The sequence below is a fragment of the Protomyctophum bolini genome, assembly GCF_963924005.1.
Source record: "Protomyctophum bolini genome assembly, chromosome: 21".
In the NCBI taxonomy this organism is placed as follows: Eukaryota; Metazoa; Chordata; class Actinopteri; order Myctophiformes; family Myctophidae; genus Protomyctophum; species Protomyctophum bolini.
In genome coordinates, this window is record NC_137882.1 from 19320030 (window position 1) to 19343273 (window position 23244).

At 45.4% G+C, this 23244-nt stretch overlaps 1 protein-coding gene across 4 annotated transcripts in view; it reads right to left on the reverse strand.

The window, feature by feature from the left end:
• Window positions 1-8184: 8184 nt before the first annotated feature.
• The window catches only part of nrp1a (neuropilin 1a), a 79312-nt gene continuing 64252 nt past the window's right edge, over window positions 8185-23244 (reverse strand). For 3 of the 4 annotated variants that reach the window (XM_080793449.1, XM_080793448.1, XM_080793450.1), the window contains exons 11-18: window positions 21890-22034; window positions 19071-19187; window positions 17919-17972; window positions 14840-14983; window positions 14113-14393; window positions 13571-13667; window positions 12950-13003; window positions 8185-12102 (exon numbers count right to left, since the gene is read on the reverse strand). In XM_080793449.1, the coding sequence (XP_080649575.1) occupies window positions 11816-12102; window positions 12950-13003; window positions 13571-13667; window positions 14113-14393; window positions 14840-14983; window positions 17919-17972; window positions 19071-19187; window positions 21890-22034 (1179 nt within the window). In that variant the 3' untranslated portion in view covers window positions 8185-11815. The remainder of the gene's footprint in view (window positions 12103-12949; window positions 13004-13570; window positions 13668-14112; window positions 14394-14839; window positions 14984-17918; window positions 17973-19070; window positions 19188-21889; window positions 22035-23244) is intronic. The other variant, XM_080793451.1, reaches the window with a different exon arrangement.

Here is a 23244-nt window from a genome sequence, read left to right on the forward strand (position 1 = left end):
ATGACAGTCTCTCTATATAGGGGCAGGCTATAACTTTGATTGATTGACATCTTGATTAACGATATGCATATTATGCAAGAACATACAGATGCATTGCACACATACCAAGAGTAAATAAAACAGTGTACAGTGTGTGTGTGTGTGTGTGTGTGTGTGTGTGTGTGTGTGTGTGTACAATGTTGACCCTCAGTAACCTGACACTATAGGACCCCCATGATTTTGAGGGGTACCCAGATGATTAGCCTAAAATGTGCAACACTGCTTTCTGTTTTTCACAGAAAAGAAAAGGGGAAAAAAATAGTACGGTAACAATTTTAGGACTTTTTAGCATCTCTAAATAATAAGTGTAATAATAATAATAATACTATTACTACATCAAAAGGTAACCCACAAACTATACTATATAAATAGTCAAAAACACTGGCCAAATTGTAAAATATGACCTAAGAAAGAGGGCAAAAAATGTGAAATGTGTATCTGTGGAATCGAGTCAAACGCCTCAACTGTGACGCCTCAACTCCTACAATTCCAAGTGCTTGTCAGGGTGGGGGGTCCCCAGTTCAAATTATGATTATTTTGGTGGGGGAGGGGTCGAGGCCTGAAAAGTTTGGGAACCCTTGCTCTGGTCAATAGGACCTTTTTCACGCTAGACTCCCTATAATTTATAGGCTACTTTGTCAAACGGCTGTCACATGGAATGAATGGAATCCGTCTGTCTGTTCTATTCATGATCATGTACAGATAACCAGCCAATTTAATGACACAAATCACACATTGTAAGATGAGTTAGGAGCCACTGGGCTTCGCTGATCTCTGATTTAGGAGTACACATGAACGCAAACAGAATGTGACTGAGGTGAAGAACCAGAGCATGTCCAACATGCGTCCAGATGTTCGAAACCATGACCTAGGAAGAGATATATATACCATGGAACTGCACGCTATCCAGATGTGCCACTCTACCTGTAGATGATCAATCCATAGGTCCAGCCATGTCTCTAATATGCATTACATTCCAACGTTGTCTGCAGCCGATGTGTTTTAAACTGTGAAAGAAATGCAGCTACAATTGATCCATCGTGTTAAGTTCGTGGAAGGGTCAACGTGACTTGGCTACGTCTCATTAACTGCAGAGTTATTTTATCAGTAGGAAAGAACATTCCAGTGGTAATAAGCACCGATAGAGTAACCAATTTAAATGAGTTCAGGAATAAAGTCCAAATGGGATTGTTAAGACATTCTCATAAAACACATATGGCCAGTGACGAAGACTCTGTGGAGGCGGCGGGGCTCGAGCCCCCATGATGAATTAGACCGGATGATTATGATTATAAAAACATTTCGTCTCTGCATATGGCGATGCTCAATTCACTCTCTCATTTTCTAATATGCTTCTTCTTTTTTTGATAGGCAAAACACCCCCTTGGTTCATTTACATGATTAGATGGTATTTTGTTACATTTTAATTGTGTTACAAGATAATGAAAGAACAATGAATGGGAGAAAGACCTGACAGATGACCTTACTAATCTTTGAAATATTTCCCCCTTGTGGTTTATTTTAGTTAGTACACACATGGAGCATGCTTGAGAAATTACTGTATAAATGCAGTTTCAGTGGGTTAATAGCCTACATCCACATATGATTACTGTCGTATGTCTATGGTTAATATTCTCCTACAGAACCAGCTAAACCTTGGTTTTCAAATTATATAATTTGCCTTTGTAACTAGATACAGTAGGCTACATAAATGTACTCATAGGCATATACAGGTAGGCCTAAGTAGCCTACAATTTTGTGGTATCTTGAGTAGGCTATGTCCATTTTAAGCTAAAGGTTACTCTTCTACTTTGTAATCCTCTATTTTCTGATCAAAATGCAATTTGACACATTGATTATTGGTTAGGACTAATATAACGTCTTACAAACAAAACACAGTGCTATCAGAGTTCTTAACAGCTTCAACATATACCATAGGATGATAGGAGATTAGGAGTACTTCTGTTACATGGGTTAATTTAAAATATTCAAATGCTTAGGCTACATTGATGCTTTCAATAGACTATTCATCTACATCATGTATAGTCCTATATCAATCAGGAATTTAACATACGATTTTTTTCCACGCGGGACTTTTACTTGAAAATGCAGCATTTAGATTTTACATGGCGTTATTTTACAGCATGCTATTTTTCAACATACATTATATCGTCATAGTTACCAGACTACATGGAATTTTAGGAACGCGCCCCATCTTGTGACAAAACAGAGGTACTACACACAATGTTCTTGATTCAAGACTTGACAGAATGACAGGCTACAGTTTCAGTGAAGTGCGCCGGAGTTTAGGTTTTAATCGGTTTTAGGTTTTTTTAATCTTTAGAGTATGTATACTCTAAGGTTTTAATACGCGTGCCACGTGACGTCACGCATGGCCATAGAAGGCCCGCTCTTATGGAAGGCCGTTTCAGAGGGGCCGTTTAACGGCGTTTATACAAAACATGTAGGCCTACGTCACAAATTGTGACTAGGCGTGCCGTGACGTCGCATAATTTGATCCTTTAAAAGACAGCTCACAGCCACACATAATTAGTTGACAGTTGTGTTTATGATTGGTTTTGCATTTCATTTAGGATTAATTTGTCACAATGGTGCACAGAGATAGAGTGGCTAGAATGTCTATGCGCAACGTGTCAGAGAATGAAACTGTCTCCATGGATTCAGCTGGAGACAGCATAAAGAGGGTGAGACTAGTGACGATGAATAGTGAGGCAGCCGCCCTCAAGAAGTCACGTGGTCGCATAAAGCTAGACATCGAATTCATCCAGAACAAGTCGAGGCGAACCAGAATCTTCAGCAAGCGAAAATCCGGCATAATAAACAAGGTCAAGGAGCTCGCCAAGCTGACGGGAACCGATATGCTCGTGCTGGTGGTCAGTGAATCGGGACGCGTCTACACATGGGCCACCCCCAAGCTCGGGCCTGTGGTCAAGGCCGGCCAGGCCATGATAGACCACCACCAGGCTCAGAGACTCACCACAGAGAACATTGACCTAACCCTCCAGGAGTCAGAAAGCCTGGGGAACACTGGAGATGATTTGACCAGTCTACCGGGCACCACCAACACCACCTGCAATGCCCAGTCCAACGTGCCCAACTCCACCACCACCACCACCACCTACTACCCCAGCAGCTACCAGGACCAACACTATGTCTACAATCATGGCTCAACTAATAATACCCCGTCATATTTCTGAGCCCTACCACCTTTTCTGGGAGGCCCCTGGCCCAACCCCTATGGAAGGGAATAGATCATGCCATTTAATTTGAATTAATTATGCCATCTATTCGCTTCCATATCCCCCATGCCAACCAGACAGACAGTCGGGTATAGGCAAATACCATATTCATAAGACTTGTGAGCTTGCATCATGCAAGTAGACATTTGATTTGTATATTGTATACATGCAACTTGCATGTATAAAATACAAATCAATGTCTGTTGTAAATGCATGCATGGGTTAAGAAAGCACCTGTAGACATTTTATCACATGCAGGATTTACAGTCTAAAATACAGTATCTTTATGATATATAATTGCATGCAAAAACAAAAGTAAAAATCTTAAAAATACTTGTCATCTATATAGCCAGGAATAAAGTATTCCTGGCTGAGGGGGCCACATATATTTGAGTGTTAACTAAATAAATAAATATATTTTAATTTTATATAAACGGGCCCCATGCATGTAGTCAGGGCCCGTGGACCTTCCGAGCCTGGTCAGTACTGCAGGCTGCAAGCAGCATCTGCCGGAGCACGCCAGGTGCCGGCAGGGCACTTGCAAGAGGCGGGCTACGATTGCCAATCGGTCGATGTCCCACGGATGCTCCATGGGTAGTTACTGTTAGTGGCCACCTTTAAAAGGAACTGACTTTCTTTTTGGTACAGCCAAAGGAGAAGCAGCTCCTTGGTGAGCAAAGAAATCACTTGAAAGTCATTTTTTGATTTTCAATTTTTTTTTTTAAACAGACGAAATGGAGCAGACAACAGCTCTTTGAAGATCCCAAGACAGGCTTGAGTGATTCAGTGGCCCTGGGTCCTGCTATACCACATTACTGGTGGGGTTCAAACTCATAGCTGCCTGTCAACCACACTGGATTGGTTGACAAACTACAGTCTCTCTGTAAACTATTGAGAGGGTTTGTCAAAGGAAAACATATAATAGGCTAATTAGGGGCCAAGAAGGCCCTATTGTCTTAAAGTAGCTATAAGCAATAATATGTCAAAATTATAATGATCTTTTTTTTCTAATTCAGACAGAAAACACTCCCCCCAAAAATGTAGTCTCTGTGACACATCTAGGGGCCACAATCTGCATTCAAATAATTTCCTAGAAGCTTTGTCATTTATTTTTGGACCAATGACAAAGCTTCTAGGAAAATCTTTGAATGCAGTTTGTGGCCCCTAGATGTGTCACAGAGACTAAATGTTTTGAGAGGGTTGTACTCATTACATTTTTGACATATTGCTTATAGCTACTTTAAATTAAAATTGCCTTGGGGTGGACGGTGGGCCACAGAACCCATTGCTATGCCCATACATGGTCATGTGCATATACTGTATGAGGCTGTTGGGTTAGTGTGGTTCCATATAGATAGACATGTAGATGTAACCGCCGTCCATCCGTTAGGCCTATATATGAGCATTCCAATATATGGGAATATGTTGATGACATCAGAAATCTCTATATATGGGCATAAAAGGGATACAGACAGGGTGGGTACAACAGGTACTCTGACAAAGCCCCCAACACTATGATCCACTCAGACAATTATTGGTCGGATCCACTGTGTGATGGGCCACCAAAATACGGTGGCGGCCATGTTACCCAATATGTCCTCAGTTATAATGTACTCTAATCACAACGGATCATAATTTATCAAAGTTACAATATAGTAGGACTGACAGACTTCTTCCTTCTGGCTCCCAAACGCAATTAGAACTTCAGATTTACTCAATTTCACACACAAGGTTCTGCCATAATCTGAAGACAGTAAGACACCCCATACCTCTTCAGAAGTTCAGACTCACTCCACCTTAGCCCGTAGCACTTGACCTAAACTCGACGACTATCCAGTCTTATGCAAAGGTTAAAATGTAATTTAGATAGCGACAGCGTGTTAAATTGCCTCAGTTGCCTTTGACCGTCTTGATAGCATGAGAGCCTGAAGCGATCCACTATTGCTGCAATTCCCTTCCCTTCACTTGGCTTAACCCCACAGGAGGAACCCCACCTTTCACCACTTTTAACAGGGCGACCCACATTTTGGATTATAATGTCTGTACTATTTATATCTACAGTACAAAGGGAGCAGCTGGTCCTGTTCCACGGAGCCCGCCATGTTGCACGAAATAGACAAACTCAACCTGTTTATACATGTTCTTTATACTGGAAAGAATATGTGGTAGCCTACATAAGATTGACTGCACACAAACCTACTGTGTGGCAGTGTTGCTTTTGAGCTCACACAAGTTTGTAGATAGGCTATTTTCAGAGCGCAAGCAACCAACTATAAAATAACTTGTCTCCACTATAGTTCTACTCCCTTCACACTACTGTGTGGATGGATACTGTAATAGGGCGATAATGGCAAAAACAATACTTACTTACATTACATAGGCCTTTAAATCCCTGAGGAACATAGGCCATTGATGAAACGCCTCCATCCTCTTCTGTCTTGTGCTCTCCGCTCCATGACAGCCTTGCGCCTTAATCTCCTTAGACCTTCTCTGTGGTTCTTCTCAGTCTAGTCTCTTCCTCCTGCCTTGCAGGTTCCATGTTAAAGCATGTTTTGTGATTTAGTGAACTATTTGGTCTTCGAAGTGTGTGACCTATATCCAGTTCCATTCCTCGTCCTGAGTTGGGTTTCTATAGTGTGTCTTGTTTAGTGAGGTCCTACAGGTTGGCATTGCAGATGATGTTGTTAGACCAGTCCGAGGCATCGGTTGAAGAATGTCTAGTTTGTTGATGGCAAAAACAATGATTGTCCAAAAACATTAGTAAAGATACTTGTTTTAAATGGTTATCATAAAGAACCCTATACAAACAAACTGGTACCAAAGAAACTTTGCCACCTCAGGTGGTACTATATTCTCTCCTGGCCCGTGTACTATTAAACACATCAACCTTCATTATGCTCTCTATTCTGGGCATGTCATAATAGGCAAACATACTATGAGTGTGAGGTGAACATTTGGCAAAGTTGTGAAACTGTAGATCTGCTATGTTCAGCAGATCTATTGTATATCCCCAATTAAGGGTCTGTACTTGGTGTCCCAGGTACAGAGCCCTGCAAAGGGACCCCATTCATATAAAAGGTATTTACAAGACAAAATATATACGCCATTTACATGTACTGTAGTAATAGACCTTTATAGAAAACTTTGAGGTACAATGAAGTGATGTTATAGGTCTAGTATTGATGAAGATGGCCATTACTACTAGCTGAGTTTGAAGTGAGTACCACAATTTGATCTGTAATTCTGTATATTGTTGAGCAGCCATAATACAGAGGAGTCTTGAATGCATGTGAATTGAAATGCTGTGAAAGTTATGCTAAACATTTTATTCTAGTGATCAGTGAGTGCTTTTTAATGTGAACTTACCTCCCGTTTATTTTTGTTTGCTTTGTTTTGCTGCTTCTCTTGTGTTCTTGTTTGCTGTGTCTGTGACAAAACACAAACAGTGATCTTGACTTCAGAAAATATGAATCAGATCAATAATGTGAAGCCTGCAGAGCTAGTACAAACAAATAACCATGCAGTGCTGCCAACTTCCTGATCAGGTGATCAGTCACATGCTCACTCCATCTTCTCTGAATTCAACAATAGGTGGCGACCTTCGACCTATATACCTGTATACTGGTCTGGATCGATTATACTTCATACTCTAAATTGTCCATCCATACAATAATTTCCACCCAAAGTGATCCCAACCCATTCACAATATAGTCCATGCATGGTATACTATAACCCAGACCCAGCGGCCTGACTCTGAGTTGGAGAAAATCCTTCCCTTAAGAGATTATCAATTGGTCCTCTTCACTTCTATCTTCAGGAATCTCCTGGCTGCATCCAATAGACTAAATGATTAATTCTGGAAAAAAAGGTGGAAAACCGCTGTTGTAGGTATTAATATGTTGTATTAATATGATTCTCGGTATTCAAATCCCGGTGCGTAAAAGAGTTTCATGCTCTAGAAAGGATTCCTGATGGAGATGTTAAGAACATTTGACCTCATAAATGGTAAATGGTGCATTTATATAGCGCCTTTATCCAAGGCGCTTTACAGAGATTGTGCATTAAAATACACCCATTCACACACACACATTCATACACCAATGGCATTAGGGGTTCCGTGTCTTGCTCAAGGACACTTCGACACTAACTCTGGGGGAGCCCGGGTTCGAACTGGCAACCATCCAGCCACTCTACCCCTGAGCCACCCACGCACTACGCACTACCTCATGCACTTAATGTTATGGTGAAGAATGACTCAGCTTATTAAAAAATCATGTATTTCACTTATTTTTGCTCTTCAGTCCGTCAAACTAGAACTACGGCGTAGACACGCACTCTTTAAGATGTGGACTTGCTGACCCTCAGTGAAAGCTTGGTGAAAACGAAGTCTAATTTAGACTAATGACAGAGCAACATGCAAACAGCTGAGCTAGCGAGCGTTGGTGCACATCAGTCTCCCATTAGTGGTCAGTACCCGCCCATTTCGCCATGCCATCATCCCTACCACTGTTTACCACTCTCGATAGGTGGGGATGCTTCACATTAGAGACTTCCTCGAAGTCGTTTCCATCTGCTCGGGAAGACTGCTTAAGATTCAAATGATTTCTTCGTCCAAACACAGAACTGCCTGCCCGTGTCAATGAACGGTGTTTTGTGTACTGTGTACACCTTGCTGCAGGAACTTCAAGAAGCATGCATTCTCCCATGTGGAATTGAATCTCCCTGAATGTTGGAAATAATCACTTGTGCACATCTTCTCTGCAACCTGTCAAAACCACCTTGTTATAGGCCTACTGTAGGTAATACATAAAATAACCAAACCTGCATTGTGTACATCTTAATAAAAATCCATTTATTTAGGTTGAATCTTTGGAATGGGGTGGCTGTTAAATCAGATAACGACTGGACAGGCCATACTATTATTATTTTTGTAACACTACTGCCAGCCTGTATTTTCACTTTTACACGACAAGTACCATAACACATTTTGATCTGTACGCAATGAGTGCTGTTGTTCTCCGCGCTGAAGCCGCGAGGCTACTGGCTGGAAGAATATTGGTTTGAGGGTTGTGGTCAACAGGAAATGGGTAGACTAACAGATGCCGGGGGTCACAGAGGTCAGTAGATCGGGAGGAGTCACAATACAAATGTCCCCTACTACACCTTGTTAAGGCCTTTGCTGTTTATTCATCTTTTTCCTACAACAGCAAAATTACAGAAGCAGTATTGAAAATAAAAGTCATTTTCCCCCACTGTTCTCGTAAAAAAACAAACAAAAATCTGCACAAAATCTGAATGACCGTACAAAAAACGAAGCCGGAATATGTCAGGTACAATAGAGGGGAGCAGGGATGTCACAATTGGGAGAATCTGTTATGCATTTTTCAATAATGAAAACATCTCAATAGCTTTTTTTTATATTTCAGAATTCACATAATCTGAAACTATATATATGTATATAAAAAAGATGACAAGAGAGAAACGAACACGTTTTTTGTGTTTTTGACTTTTTTCATTTTTTTTGCAAATGAATGCTATAAACACATAAACGTCTTAAATATATTTATCAGTGCAACAACATTTCTTTTTTTTTGAGACCACGCTACAGTATCCTTTTTACTCTAGTTTTGTTTTAGCGGATAGTGTCTTAGCTACAGTCAGCTGAAAAGCACAGAGTGTGTTGTAGTAGTAGTAATAGTAGGGCTTTCTGGGGAGAGACACTCTGAAATGAACAAGCTTGGAAATGTGTTCACCACAGCACATCACATACAAAGCACACTGATGTGAGAAAAATGTCCGCCTTCTCAGGATCAAGTCTCTGATTGTTGCAGTGCTTAAAAACCATCAAGTTCCCGGGCCCAACGACGGGGGCCCCAATTGTGTCCTGATAATGTCAATCTCACACACGCGGGTGAGTTTGTACAGAGTCTCCTTTTCCCTTATGGTCCCAAAAAAATTAAATAAAAAAACCTCTTCAGGGGGTAATCCCCACCCCCACCCCCACCCCCCACCCCCATCCTGCAAACAACAATAGAGATTTCAAAGAGTTCACATCGAGTAGATGTATGCACTTGTTATAAGCGTACAAACAGATATAAAAAAAACAGACCACCACTTTCTGTTCTACAGTCAGCCTTTGTTTACCCCTCTTGATTTTATCTTCTGACAGGGCAAGTCAGTTTATTATGAACTTCAGCTTGGTGATGACTGTGGTTGGACCACAGCCCCGGGCGTGGATGTTCTGTGCTGCAAGGAAAACCCTTGGCAGCAAGACAGGGGTGCGACCATCCTTTGGTGAAGCCACCGGGAGCTCAGGTGACCTGATTCTAGTGATGTCACCTGATCCCCCGGTGTATACCGGGTGTCCCTTCGTTATGACATCAGCTCTGACATCACAATGTTATGGCTGCTACACGCGAGACACTAAACTTTTATTTTATTTTTTGCGGCTTGGCCGTAAGCTACAATACAGCATGTGAATAATGGGAAAGGGGTGATCGTGATTCATGGGAGTAACGATAGCACCATTCTTCAGTTAGTGTGCAACCCCCCCCACCCACTTCACCCACATGGATGCATACTAAATTACACAAACACAGTCACACACACACACACACACACGCACGCACACACACACACACACACACACACACACACACACACACACACACACACACACACACACACACACACACACCACTCCTTGAAAGGAATCCCACCACGAGGGATTCAGTGAAAAAGTGCGTACAAAGCTGCATTAGTCCAGATAGCACTTTTTCGGTGAACAAACCACAGTGAAGTCTGGAGTTGACAAAATAGTCTAGTCCCTCTGCCAAAAGCAGAGCAATGAAGATTGTTTTTTGGTATGCTGGCAGAAATTCTACTCTTCCCATCTCCACTGCCATTGACGATAGACTTGCGTTGTGAATGTGTGAATTGAGGCTGTGTGAAGAATCTCCAGCCAGAGTCGCAAAGAGAGAAAGAGGGATAGAATGAAGAAAGTGTTTTAACGTGAAATAATTTCATTTGTGTCCCTTTTGTCTTGCTGGACTTTTCTTCATGGTACTGTGATGATGAGAGGGGGCTTTGATGTAAGCTGACACAAGCGTCTTATGTTCAAAGAGCTCATCAGCTTGAATACACACAGCGTCACACAGCTCGCTCTTCTGAGCAAAAGCCTAATCTCAAATTAAAATCTTAAAACACGGCACCTTTCACGGAAAAAACAGCGATTGTATTTACACACACGCGCCTGCTCGCGCACACGCACACACACACACACACACACACACACCCCATGAAAAAGGGATACTGCGCATGCGCGCGCACACACACACACACACACACACACACACACACACAACACACACACACACAGACACACAACCCATGAAAAAGGGAGTACTGCAGCTTTTTTCTTTTTTACCTTTTTACTTTCTTCAAAAAAGGGCAATAAAATATATTAAAACTTATTTACAGTTATGTGGGTTTTTGGACAGAAAACAAACGGGAACCGAACAAAAGAAAACAAAGCGCTATAGGACGGACCGCATTCTCATTGGATCCTATGTTCTGCAGGTCATACTGTGATATATCATAATTATATCGTGCCCCGTGTTTTTGTGTCATCATAACTTAAAGTGATGCATACATACAAAACAAGCCAAATCAACACAGGAGGCCAACAAAGATGAACTAAAGGCACTGTCAGAACCATACACTGCCACAGGCGGGACCGATTAAAGGGGCAAAGGGGGTTGTGGGTGGGTGCATGGGCAGGAAATCGGGGTCATGGTTTATGGGTACACCCTGTATGCCCAGTCATGGGCAATGTGTGGGCATTTCGCCAGATATGGTTCATTTGAAATTTTTGATAACCTCTCATAAAAAATGAAACAAATGTGGAAAAACTAACGACAAGCCTTCCAAGAAAGTATAACAATAATAACATTAATAATAATAATAAAAAAAAAGGTTTTCTCCCAGAAAACGATAAATACTTTAGACATTATAATAAATTGGTCTCAACACCAGCATCCGATTGTAAAAATGAATGAAAATCAAAATAGAAAATTAAAATATCATCTAAATCATCTGTACATAGTTTTTTTTTTCTGTATTTATTTTGTACACAGTGTCCCCTAGTGGCGGGTTGTTGTAGTTGTCTGTTCTTTTCATTTTTCTTTTCTGTTATTCTTTTTTAACTGCAGCTCCTGAGAAAAGCATGGATCAGTCCCAAAACCTCCCATTGGTTCCTGAACCTGTCCCTCATCCGGTGAATGGGGGTGGGGGGGGTGATGGGGGTGGGGGGGGGGTTGGGGCAGCAGTCCGTTTAGCCCCATCACCCCCCCCCCCACCCCCTTGTCCCAGCGGACATAGGAGAGAGGATATGCCGACAAAGTATTTTTGTGCGCGCTCTGCGAGCCCTGCACATCTCCCCGCTCAGGTCGGTTTTAAAGAGAGCTCTCGCTCTCTCTCCGTCCCTCTCCCTCTCCCTCTGTCTCCCCCCGCTCACCTCACGCCTCCGTGTACGAGTTCTGTACGTTGAGCTTGTCCTTCTTTAGCTTGACGCCGTCCACCAGCTCAAAGTTATAGTTCTCCAGGGCCGATAAGTTCCTGTCGGACATGGTGCTGTGCGAGCAGGCGCAGTAGAGCACCACGCCGCAGATGGCGCCCAGGAACACGCCCAGGGCCGACATGGCGATGATGGTGATGAGGATGGGGTCCAGTGTCTTGAGCATGTTGCCCGGCCCGCTGACCTCGTTCGTCTCCACCGTGTCCGGGTAGTCCGTGACCTCCTCCACTGCGCGTAGATCAGACGGGGACGGAGAAAGTTATTTAACATCAGTATCATCTTATAGTGTTTCGTTAAGACCGTCTACAACTATATGTACAGTATGCATGTAACATCATATGCGAATAAATGTCAGATCGTTGCTGTCGGGCAGAAACCTCCTATCTCCATATTTTAACTTTTAGTTTTTTCGTAAATGAATGCCTTACTTGATCATACTACAGCGTCCCACAAAATAATCAAAAGTAGCAGATCTACAAACTCGAAATGCATCGCTTTGCGAGGCATTTCGAGCTTGTAGATCTGCTACTTTTGCTGTTTTTCAACGTGAATCCTGAAAAGTAACAGTTTTGGACATATGAGGTTTACACCCGACAGAGACGATAACGAAAGCTCAAAGTGTGTGCTGTCACATGCATGGCAATACAGCTGGAAGCGTACAGCAGTATTGTACACTCATGTAAAAAAAATAAAAACACAGATAATTCTACTCATATAATATTAATAATCATAAATTGCATTTTTATAGCGCTTTTCCAAGTGCTCAAAGCGCTTTACAATGGTTCATTCATTCATACATTTGGAGGTGAAGTGGCGAACAGTCGACACCAGCGTCCTCCCTTCCCACACCAATGGTGGTGAGCTCACACCAACCGACTCATTGGAGGCAATGTAGGGTTCAGTGTCTTTCCCAAGGACACTTCGAACCGCCGACCCAGGGATCATTGGACGACCTGCTCTACCTCCTGAGCCACAGCCGCCCCAATATGACGTGATAGTGGGCCCATGGATGTATAATGTTTTAGTATTAGATATATTATTACTATGTGATGGTTTATCGGACAACGCGACTTACATATTTCATTGAAGCGGTCCTCTGGCAGCATGGGCTCTGTAGGGACATCAGGATCTGTTAACAAGAGGAGAAATGTGCTGTTAAATCACATACATCTCTGAGGTCTTTCTTCCATAATTATGTTTTTTCCATTTATTTATTGAATACTTTATTAACAGTTTGCAAAAAGGATGCAAAGTGGCACAGCTATTATACAATAATGCTAAAAAGATATTACAACTAGAACTGCACTCTGCCGAGTGCATACTTGCTTGTTGCACACTAGTAGGCCATAAATGGCTAACTTGGCTTCACTTCGAAGAGACCAAGCGAAATGATTACTTGCGCGCTCTGCTTGCGCAAGTAATTATAAATTGTGGCTTATGGGAGGGCGACAGATACAGAGATCTTCATATATGGGCATTAAATGGACAAAGCTAACAGATACAGAGATCTCCATATATGGGCATGTCAGTCAGATTGGCAGTGCCACGTAGAAACTCTAGATGTGAGGGCCACGTTTTCGGCCACATTTTGGGTTTTGGGCATTCCGCATTTTGGTGGCATAGCAGTAGAATGATTTCATTCACATGTGTGTGGTGTAAATGAGATCCGTGTGTCAGTGTGAGGTGTTGGCCGTACCTTTACAGTCCACCATGCTGAGTCCTTCCAGGATCTTGATGTCGTCCACGGCGATGTCTCCCCAGCTCTTCCTCTCCACCAGGCCCTCTATCACCACCTTAGACCATGACAGAGTAGAAGGAGACGGACGTTAACACATGGCCGTAACAATAATAAGGGAAAGGCATGTATGCCATCTTCAGAGAATGTTTATACATTTGAAAACTCGAAATGGGACATTCTGCATAATGAGTACTTTTACTTTTGGTACTTCAAGTACATTTTTAAACCAATACTTTTGTACTTTTACAAGTAAACATTTGTAATGCTGGCCATTTACTTTACTTCACACCTGTGTAAAATGAGGGTCGCTCTTATCATCATCATACATCTCATTCCGGCCAATCACAATTTTTGCGTCCTCACTTTTGTCTTCAATGTTTGCGTCATAGGAAACAAAGGAAGCTAAACAATGTTTGTGTTTGACACAAACCCTCAAAGAGGGACATAGGAGGCCCCTCAAAAAACAACGCGAGTACATTTTTCCTCCACTGTATACACACCTGGTATCGTTTGCTGGAGTGCGGCACGAGGACGCGGCCCTCGCGCCAGCGGTTGCCCTGGTGACCGCTGACGGTCCACAGCAGTATGTCGGCGGGGCCGTCGGTCGCCGTGTGCTTCCGCTGCTTGATGTGCAGCGTGCCGATGCGCGGCCCGAACATGTGGTACCAGAAGGACACGCACAGGTTGGCGTCCGGCGAGCTCACCACGGGGCTGACCAGCCGCGCCACCTCCGTCTCCGGGGGGCCCGTCGCCAGCATGTAGATGAAGTTCCCTGGGCCGCCTGCGGGAGTGAAGAGGACAGTGGTATTATAGTTAGTTATTATTACTAGCCCTTACCCGTTGAAAGAAAAAATAATAATTTATATATTGTTTTTTAAGCAAACATTATGAACTCAAATCCTTGCTTCTGGGGTCCTGGAACACAATATTTTGAGATGGGGGTCCTTGACATGAAACGTTTTTTGCGCACCACTGATATAGCAACAGTTGTTCCAGAAAACGGTTAGGATTCAGAAGACATTTGTGGAATCGGCTTCAGTTCAGGTCTCAATATGAGTTAATAAAGCACAAACCTCCTATCTTCATATTTGAATTTGTCGTACATTAAAGCCCTACTTGATTATACAACAGCGATATCTTTTTACTTAACCAACGATAACCCTAGCATATTCTGGGCTTGTCACCATGGGCGAACATTCTGCATTCTTACATGAAACTAATTCCTACCTGTGTGGTCCATGTTGGGTCCGGTGTTGAGGGTCGGGGTCCCACTGGACTGGATCTGCCACCTGGAGCCGGTGTCCTCTGACGTCCAGCTGCAGTAGGACGGGTCGCTGGCCCAGCCGAAGTCACAGGCGAACCACAGGAAGTCTGCAAAGGGAGTCAACGGTTACTAAAGTTCAGGGTCAGGGTCTCAACTTCAAACGGGTAAAAGGATTTGAGTGAACACTGCCACCATCATCATCATCATCATTTCTATCATCGCTGTCCTCGCCATCACAAACTAAAAGCCATTGAAACTCATACGGAAATGAGAAATACGTGGCCTGGCCATATTTTGCGGGGAGACCCCTTCATCATAACAAAGGACCCTCAGGGCTTGTCATGGCATAGCTGCAGGCTAGGTTCCAGGCAGGACTTCAGGCCTGTAACGGGCTGCCAGCACTAGAGGGCAGCAAAGAGCTGTGGAACTGAAGGCAAGGCAGAGGAGGCCACAGCTTGAGGGGAAGACAGATACAAACAGTCCACTCCAGAAGGAGAGATGGATGGAGAGAGAGAGGGGGGGAGAGGGGGAGAGAGAGAGAGAGAGAGAGAGAGAGAGAGAGAGAGAGAGAGAGAGAGGGGGGCAGATGAGAGAGGGAAAAGAGAGGTGCAGCGCTTGTCAGATGGAAAGAAATAAAAAGGGCAGCTGACAGCTAAGACCTCATGCAGGCCATATATCCCAGCTCCAGTTAATGATGATCTCCTTTAATAAACATGACACGGCTTATGAGAGGCTGTATATAGAATGATGTTAATATACTGGTTAGAGAGAGAGACAGAGAGAGCGCACTGGTGTAAAGTAACTAAGTATATTTACTTAAGTACTGTACTTTTTTGAGGTATATATACTCCACTACACCTCACATCCAAATATTGTACTTTTTGTACAACTACATTTATTTGAAAGCTTACCTTTGATTATTATTCTAAAACACACATTAACCACTTCAGCCCTTTATGCATTTGAAAATACGCAGATATTGCAGTACAAAATGTGAGTACTTTTTCCACCACTGCCTTTAATAAATAAACATGACGTGGCTTATGAAAGAGGGTGTAATATAGAAGGCATACTGGCTGGAGAGAGTGAGAGAGAGCGAGAGAGAGAGAGAGAGAGAGATGGGGGTCTGGACAGCGTGTCCACCCGGTTGAGTATGAAACATTCACGGCAACCCGCAGAGAACTGGGCATTTTAATGAGAGCCCTACGGTTGCAGTTGAAGGCCTCCTATTCCACCAAAAACACAAACCCCTCTGTGTGACAGACACACGCGGCGCCGAGGACGAGGCTCAGGAGGGAGAGACAGAGAGAAGAAGGAAAACAGCTTTGGACGATGACGAAGGAGAGTCCCGCTTTTCAAAATGGACAAAGGGAGACTTTCAAGGAGCACAGAGAGAGAGAGAGAGAGAGAGAGAGAGAGAGGGAGAGTGAGAGAGAGAGGAGAGGGATGTTCAGGGTTCCACCTTCAGTCTGCTATAGCGTTTGGAGATGCAGTGAGGCAGACGCAGACCTCCTCATAGGACATAATGAGCCAATAGTGCTTTTAATAATGGGAGCGTAGCAGCTTCTGCGGGGAAGTGAGCCTGTTTGTCCATTAAACGCAAATAATTCCCATGTGTAGCCACGTTGCAGACGTCGGATACTTTTCCCCTTTCTTTAAAGGAATCCAACATTCACAATTAACCCCCCCCCCCCCCCCCCCCCCATGCACGCACACGCACACAGACACACACACACACACACACACACGCACACACACACTTTCCACTCTTGCGAGAATTGGGGTGAAGCGAATGACATGCTCCGGGTAAGATGAGCCTCCTCATGACTCACTGAGCTATTTGATGTAAAATGGAGCAGGCTGGTCTTTTATGCCAATATCCCAATGGAAATTACATCCATCCATCCATCCAGCCAGCCAGCCAGCCAGCCACACGCATGCACACACACTCACACACACACACACACACACACACACACACACACACGCACACACACACACACACACACACACACACACACACACACACACACACAGTACACACACACGAGCACATGAGCACGCACACACACACCTGCACCGGTGGCTTGTCATTGGGGGCCAGAAGGCTGCAGAAAGAGGGGAGGGGGCTGGGTGGGTGCAGACTGTGGCCCATTAACCAAGGTCAGACTGGGGCACTGGCTCTCAGCTGGCCTCTGCATCATCAGCATCAGTGTGTGTGTGTGTGTGTGTGTGTGTGTGTGTGTGTGTGTGTGTGTGTGTGTGTGTGTGCGCCCTTTGCGCATGCGAGTGTGTCAGTGTTTAACAAAGGGTTTTGTTTTGCATGTGTTTGTGTCACTGTGTGTAGTAATGTAATGTGTAGCTCATTTATTTTGGATGTCCTCATGTGCTCTACGCTACTGTGTGTGTGTGTGTGTGTGTGTGTGTGTGTGTGTGGATGTGCGTGCCCAGTGATTAGTGATTATGCTGAAAAGGCAGCAGCAGAGCCCCAGTGCTAATCATCAGCTAGTCCTCCATCAGACAACCTCGCTCACCCCCATCATCAGCCGCAATAACACACACACACACACACACACACACACGATGCTGATGATGCAGAGAGCGCCCGCAGCCCCGCGTTCATTAACCCGGGATTCAACCTGCGGCGTTGTAACACCGGAAGTGTCGCTTTGACCAGTTGTCCGTGACGTGATGTTTCAGATTGCACTCCACACAACGATCTGATCAAACCACTAACCACACTGGAGAATGATATCGTTGTTGTCGGGCAGAAACCTCTCATCTCCATATCCTAAACGTTTTTTTTTTCTTCATAAATGAAGTCTCTATTTGATCACACCACAGTAGCAGATCCACAAGCTCGGAACGTATTTTTTAATCCGAATCCTGAAAAGTAACAGCTTTGGACAGCTTTGGACTCTGTGGGGTTTCCACCCGACAGCGTGGATACACGGAGGGGATGTGGGGTGACGGGAGGAAATGAACAGCGTCTATCTACTGTAGACAGACTGGAAATAAACAAACATGCCAAACGACGCTCACCTGGAACGCTGTCCATCTCAGCGGTAGTGGTCTCTGGGGTCGTGGTGGTCCCACCTGCATCCAATGAAACACATTAGCAGAGTTAGCCTGCAGCCTCGCATTCGTACACAACACACATTCTAACGAAGCACGTGCCAACTGAGCAATAGTCCACAAACGCTATCTCGCCCTTCTGTGGTCTCGACAGACAGACCCAGACAGACCCCTTGTACCCCGCCCCCCCCAGACAGAATGAGAGACGGTACCCATGCTCTTCATTGGAGACTGCAGGTTAGTGGGACGGGGGACAAGGGACAGGGGGTTGTCTCAGTATAGAGGTGCAGGAAAGTGGTGCAGGCTCAGTGGGTTTCTGGGTTAGTGGGGAATGAGGCCAGGCTTGGAAGAGAGAGAGGAGGAGGAGGAGGAGGATACAGATGAGAGGAAGAGGAGGGGAGGGACAGAGCTGGCTGTTCTAGTGCTGCAGGGGGAAGGGCTGCAGTTTAGAAGTAGGTGAGACGGGAGGGGGCTGTACGATATGTGTGTAAGCATGTGTGTGTGTGTGTGTGTGTGTGTGTGTGTGTGTGTGTGTGTGTGTGTGTGTGTACGTGCGTGCATGCATGCATGCAACACGTGCGCGAGCATGTGGTGAGTGTATTCTACTTGTGTGATTACACTTGTGAGAGCCAAATATCCCCACCTGTGTCGTATATTTTGAGAAATAAACGGTGTGAAGACAATTCTTCTGGTCCTCACAAGGGGATTGGTTGTTTAAAGTCAGATTTACAATTACGAAAAGATTCAGGCTGGGGTTGAAGGTTAGGATTAGACATTTAGAGGTCAGATAGTAGAGAGGTCATTGCACTGGAATGATGTGTGCTTTATACTTCGTAGATTCAGATTGTGTATTGTCAGTGCATGACAACAACTAAGAACAAGTCGGGATTTAGGCTAAGGGTTACAAAATGTAAAGAAAGTGTGAAGATGGCACTCCTAAAATTGCGGTCCTATAATGTTTTCAAGTGTGCACACGTCCGTGCTCCGGAGCACACGTGCGTGAGGCAGGTGGCAGATTAATTATTCGAGCAGAGAGGAGCAGATCAAGTCGGGGGAGGGGAGGGGGGTGGGGAAGGGCGGGTCGAGGAGGTTGCAGTCTCGTGAGGGCGATGTTAGCACCTGTCAGGTCGAAGGCATCACCTGTGCCGCTGTGGCAGCTGGCCTGGTCGTCGTCGCACTCGTCCGACGGAGGGGTGCTGCCGCTGGGCGCCGCCGTGGTCGGAGGCAGGGTGGGAGCTGGAGAGAGAGAGAGAGAGAGAGTTTAAAGATGTCCAGATGCCCCGACATCATCGTTCATTGGGAGAAACTCCAGTAGCCCGTCGGGGGTGCAACATGCGCGCACGCACACACACACACACACGCACACACGCACACGCACACACACACACACACACACACGCACACGCACACGCACACGCACACGCACACGCACACACACACACACACACACACGCACACACACACACACACACACACACACCAAACGCAACCGAAAATACTGCATGTAGTTCCCTCCCTCTTCGATCCTGGGGAACTATTAGCGGTTTGTGCTTTTATCAAACTGCCGAGGTTTATGGTGTATATAAATAGGGAGGGAGGGAGAGAGAGAGAGAGAGAGAGAGAGATTTGGATTGGCTAGAGACAGGGCCTCTTGGCTGCTATGGTAGCCTATCATTATGGCCCGGCGAGCTCTTTGGATGTGGGCACGGCCCCAGATCCACTCCACGCTCCGCTGCCACACGGCCAGCCGACCTGTGGTTTGCGTGAGAGCGTGTGTGTGTGTGTGTGTGTATCCGTATGTGCACATGTTTAGGCTGACAGAGTAATTAATGCACACGGGCTTCCCCAGTACAGAATGAGGCTAAAAGTTAGAGAGGGAGGGAGGTTTAGGGAGTATACAGTTTGTGTATGTGTTCGTGCGTGCGTGTGTTCGTGCGTGTTGTATAAGGGCAATCGGTCTCTCTCTCTCTCTCTCTCTCACATCCACTCTCTCTCTTTGTCCAGGATGATGTATGAGGCAGATCAGCCCCTGTCAGATTCGGGGCGGGGGAGGTCAAGGCTGGGGTCAGCGCTGCGTCAGGGGAGCTCGGCACAGAAATGAGGATTTAGCCCTTTCACTGGGCCTTGGCACGCACACACACGCATTTGTGTGTGCGTGTGCGTGCCACACATGCCACACACACCACAAACACTGTGCAACAGTAATCACTGTGCAAAAACATGTGGTTAGAGAGGCGATCACACACAGTCACGCACATAAACAGGTGTTAGAAGACAGCTACTTTGCGAGCGCGCGCGCGCGTGTGTGTGTTGCTTGGCATTAACAGTGAAAACAAGCATTATCATGGGGTTAAAGCTCCCAGTGGGAGCCTGTAGCTTACATACTATACACACACACTACTGACTGACTCCCTGAAATCCAATATGTAAATCCACTTAGAACCTCGGCTGCTACAGCACTGACAGACAGAGTGAGAGAGAGAGAGAGAGAGAGAGGCCTATATAGAGACCAGTGGGCAGATGAAAAAGGATTGCTGGGTACAGTACACAGCTTTATACTGTACGTGTGCAGACTTAAACAAAAGTGGAGGGAGAGTACACACTGTGAAATCTGAAATGGAACCGTAAGGGTCCACGTGAAAACAAAATAAGACCCAAATGAACCCATAAGGATTTAGCTGCCCAGTCAGGCGAAGAAGCGCAATGGGGAGCGTTGGGGGGGGGGGGGGGGGGGGGTGGGGGTCCTGGTGATAATCCTAGTGCGCCAGGTGGGCTCTCATGTGATCCCGTACATGAGAGGGGGAGGACGGGCGACTGCTTTGATGCAAGCCCTGGGACAAGACCACTGTCCCTCTTTTAAAGGGATGAGGAGCACGAACTGGACAGCTGTTGGGGGGGGCTGGCGGGTCGAGCGAGCGAGCGGGAGGGGCAGTGGGGTGGGGTCGGGTTCTCACTAAGATCTTTCTAACACCGCCCCAGCGGACCGGGAGCCTAAGCCCCACCGGCCCACAGTACACACATGCTACTTCAGAGTGTGTCATCACCTCCAGGCTGATGGACGACACGCCTGTGTGTGAGCAGTACTATACAGAGTACTGCATACCACATTAAGTACACAGTACAATCATCCTGTGTGAGCAGTACTGTACAGAGTACTGCATACCACATTAAGTACACAGTACAATCATCCTGTTTGAGCAGTACTGTACAGAGTACTGCATACCACATTAAGTACACAGTACAATCATCCTGTGTGAGCAGTACTGTACAGAGTACTGCATACCACATTAAGTACACAGTACAATCATCCTGTTTGAGCAGTACTGTACAGAGTACTGCATACCACATTAAGTACACAGTACAATCATCCTGTGTGAGCAGTACTGTACAGAGTACTGCATACCACATTAAGTACACAGTGCAATCATCCTGTGTGAGCAGTACTATACAGAGTACTGCATACCACATTAAGTACACAGTGCAATCATCCTGTGTTAGCTGTACTGTACAGAGTACTGCATACCACATTAAGTACACAGTACAATCATCCTGTGTTAGCAGTACTGTACAGAGTACTGCATACCACATTAAGTACACAGTACAATCATCCTGTGTTAGCAGTACTGTACAGAGTACTGCATACCACATTAAGTACACAGTACAATCATCCTGTGTGAGCAGTACTGTACAGAGTACTGCATACCACATTAAGTACACAGTACAATCATCCTGTGTTCATTGAACTCTGGTTATGAACCCAATTCATTTCCAGAGTTAACACTAAAATGATGCGGGGTCAAAAGAACGGAACCGGTTCAAGCCCGGTGGAAAAGGTATACCTCGAGAGTACACTCACAGAGTTACATAATATGGACAAATCATCGCTGGTGATTTTACTGGTATGTGTGTGTTGTATACAGTCGGAGGCCAGGCCTTACCTGGCATTTCGCAGCCCAGGAGCTCGAGTCGCAGACCCATCCCAGTGGGCGTGGCCCTGTCCGGGTAGATTCTGAGGAAACGGGTCAGCATGGGCTCCAGCGTGCGCAGCTCGGGAGTGTCGTAGTTCATGTTCCCCTCGAACGTCTGAGAGGGTGGATGAAAGACAGAGAGAGAGAGAGAGAGAGAGAGAGGGTGAGGCAGCGCAAATCACTGATAACGTCATCGCTGCTGCGCTCGGGACGACCACTTGAGAGACACAAGGCGTGGCTAGGCGAGGCTCATCTCTGGCCTTCTGAAAGACCAGCAAAAAAAGTTGAAAGCGAGGAGGGGGTGAAGAACACATTGAGGGGCGTTGCACGATAGGAGCGATAACACATTTAACCTCATCTGTCCTAACGACAGATGAGGAGTGGAGGATCTCTGTCTTCCAGCTGACATCTGAAGTGCGGCTGCATGCGACGCACTCACGACGACGCGGCGCAACCGCAGCTCCCTTCCTACTCGGCCTCAGATCTCTCACACGAGGAAGCAATGAAAGCAAAAGTGCGGGAAACGGATGGGAGGGAGAAGCGGGGGGGGGGGGGGGGGGGGCGTAGTGGGTACACAAGACTGATAGAAGCTGATTAATGGATGTTATCACGCGAAAGAGAGCGCTCTGTGTCTTTGATGCTGGGAGTCCTTCAAGGGGGGTGTGGCTAAGTGGGACAGGGTGGGACAGGGGGGGGGGGGGTGGTATGGATCCTCCCAGCATCCTTTCATTAATCATAAACCATCACGCCATATGGATCAGATTTATAATACCCTGTCAGGGACCCTGGAAATTGGGTAGGAGTCGTTTCTGCACTTCCGTCCTGGTTGGTGTTTGATGCAGGCGTGCGTTTGGTATGTGTCATGCAGATGCATGCATACGGTGGTGTGGCTGTACTTCACTAGAGCTCTTTGATCTATGCACACACATGTGTCACACCAATGACACCATTAGACGCATCCATGGCCGCCACTTGTATTAGTGTCGGTGCCACATTGTCTCCACATTGTCTTCTTCACTTTTGTCCCGACAGCAATAGGCTCTTAAACTCCATGGCCAGTCGCTATAGGCTCATGAACTGGACTACTATAGTTTTGTGTGATTCATGGGTCTATGTGTGCACCTGCCTGTGCAGCTAGGCTTATGAACTGGACTACTAGTTTTAGTTACACATGGGCTGTGTGCAATAACAAAGGATTATTATTCCCAGTGTTTTTAACTAACTTTACTGTATGCCTATCAGAGCTATGGGATACCTGGATTTCCAGGGATTAATAAAGTATCTATATTCTCTTCTGCTCTCCTCTCTCTCATCTCCTTGCAGTA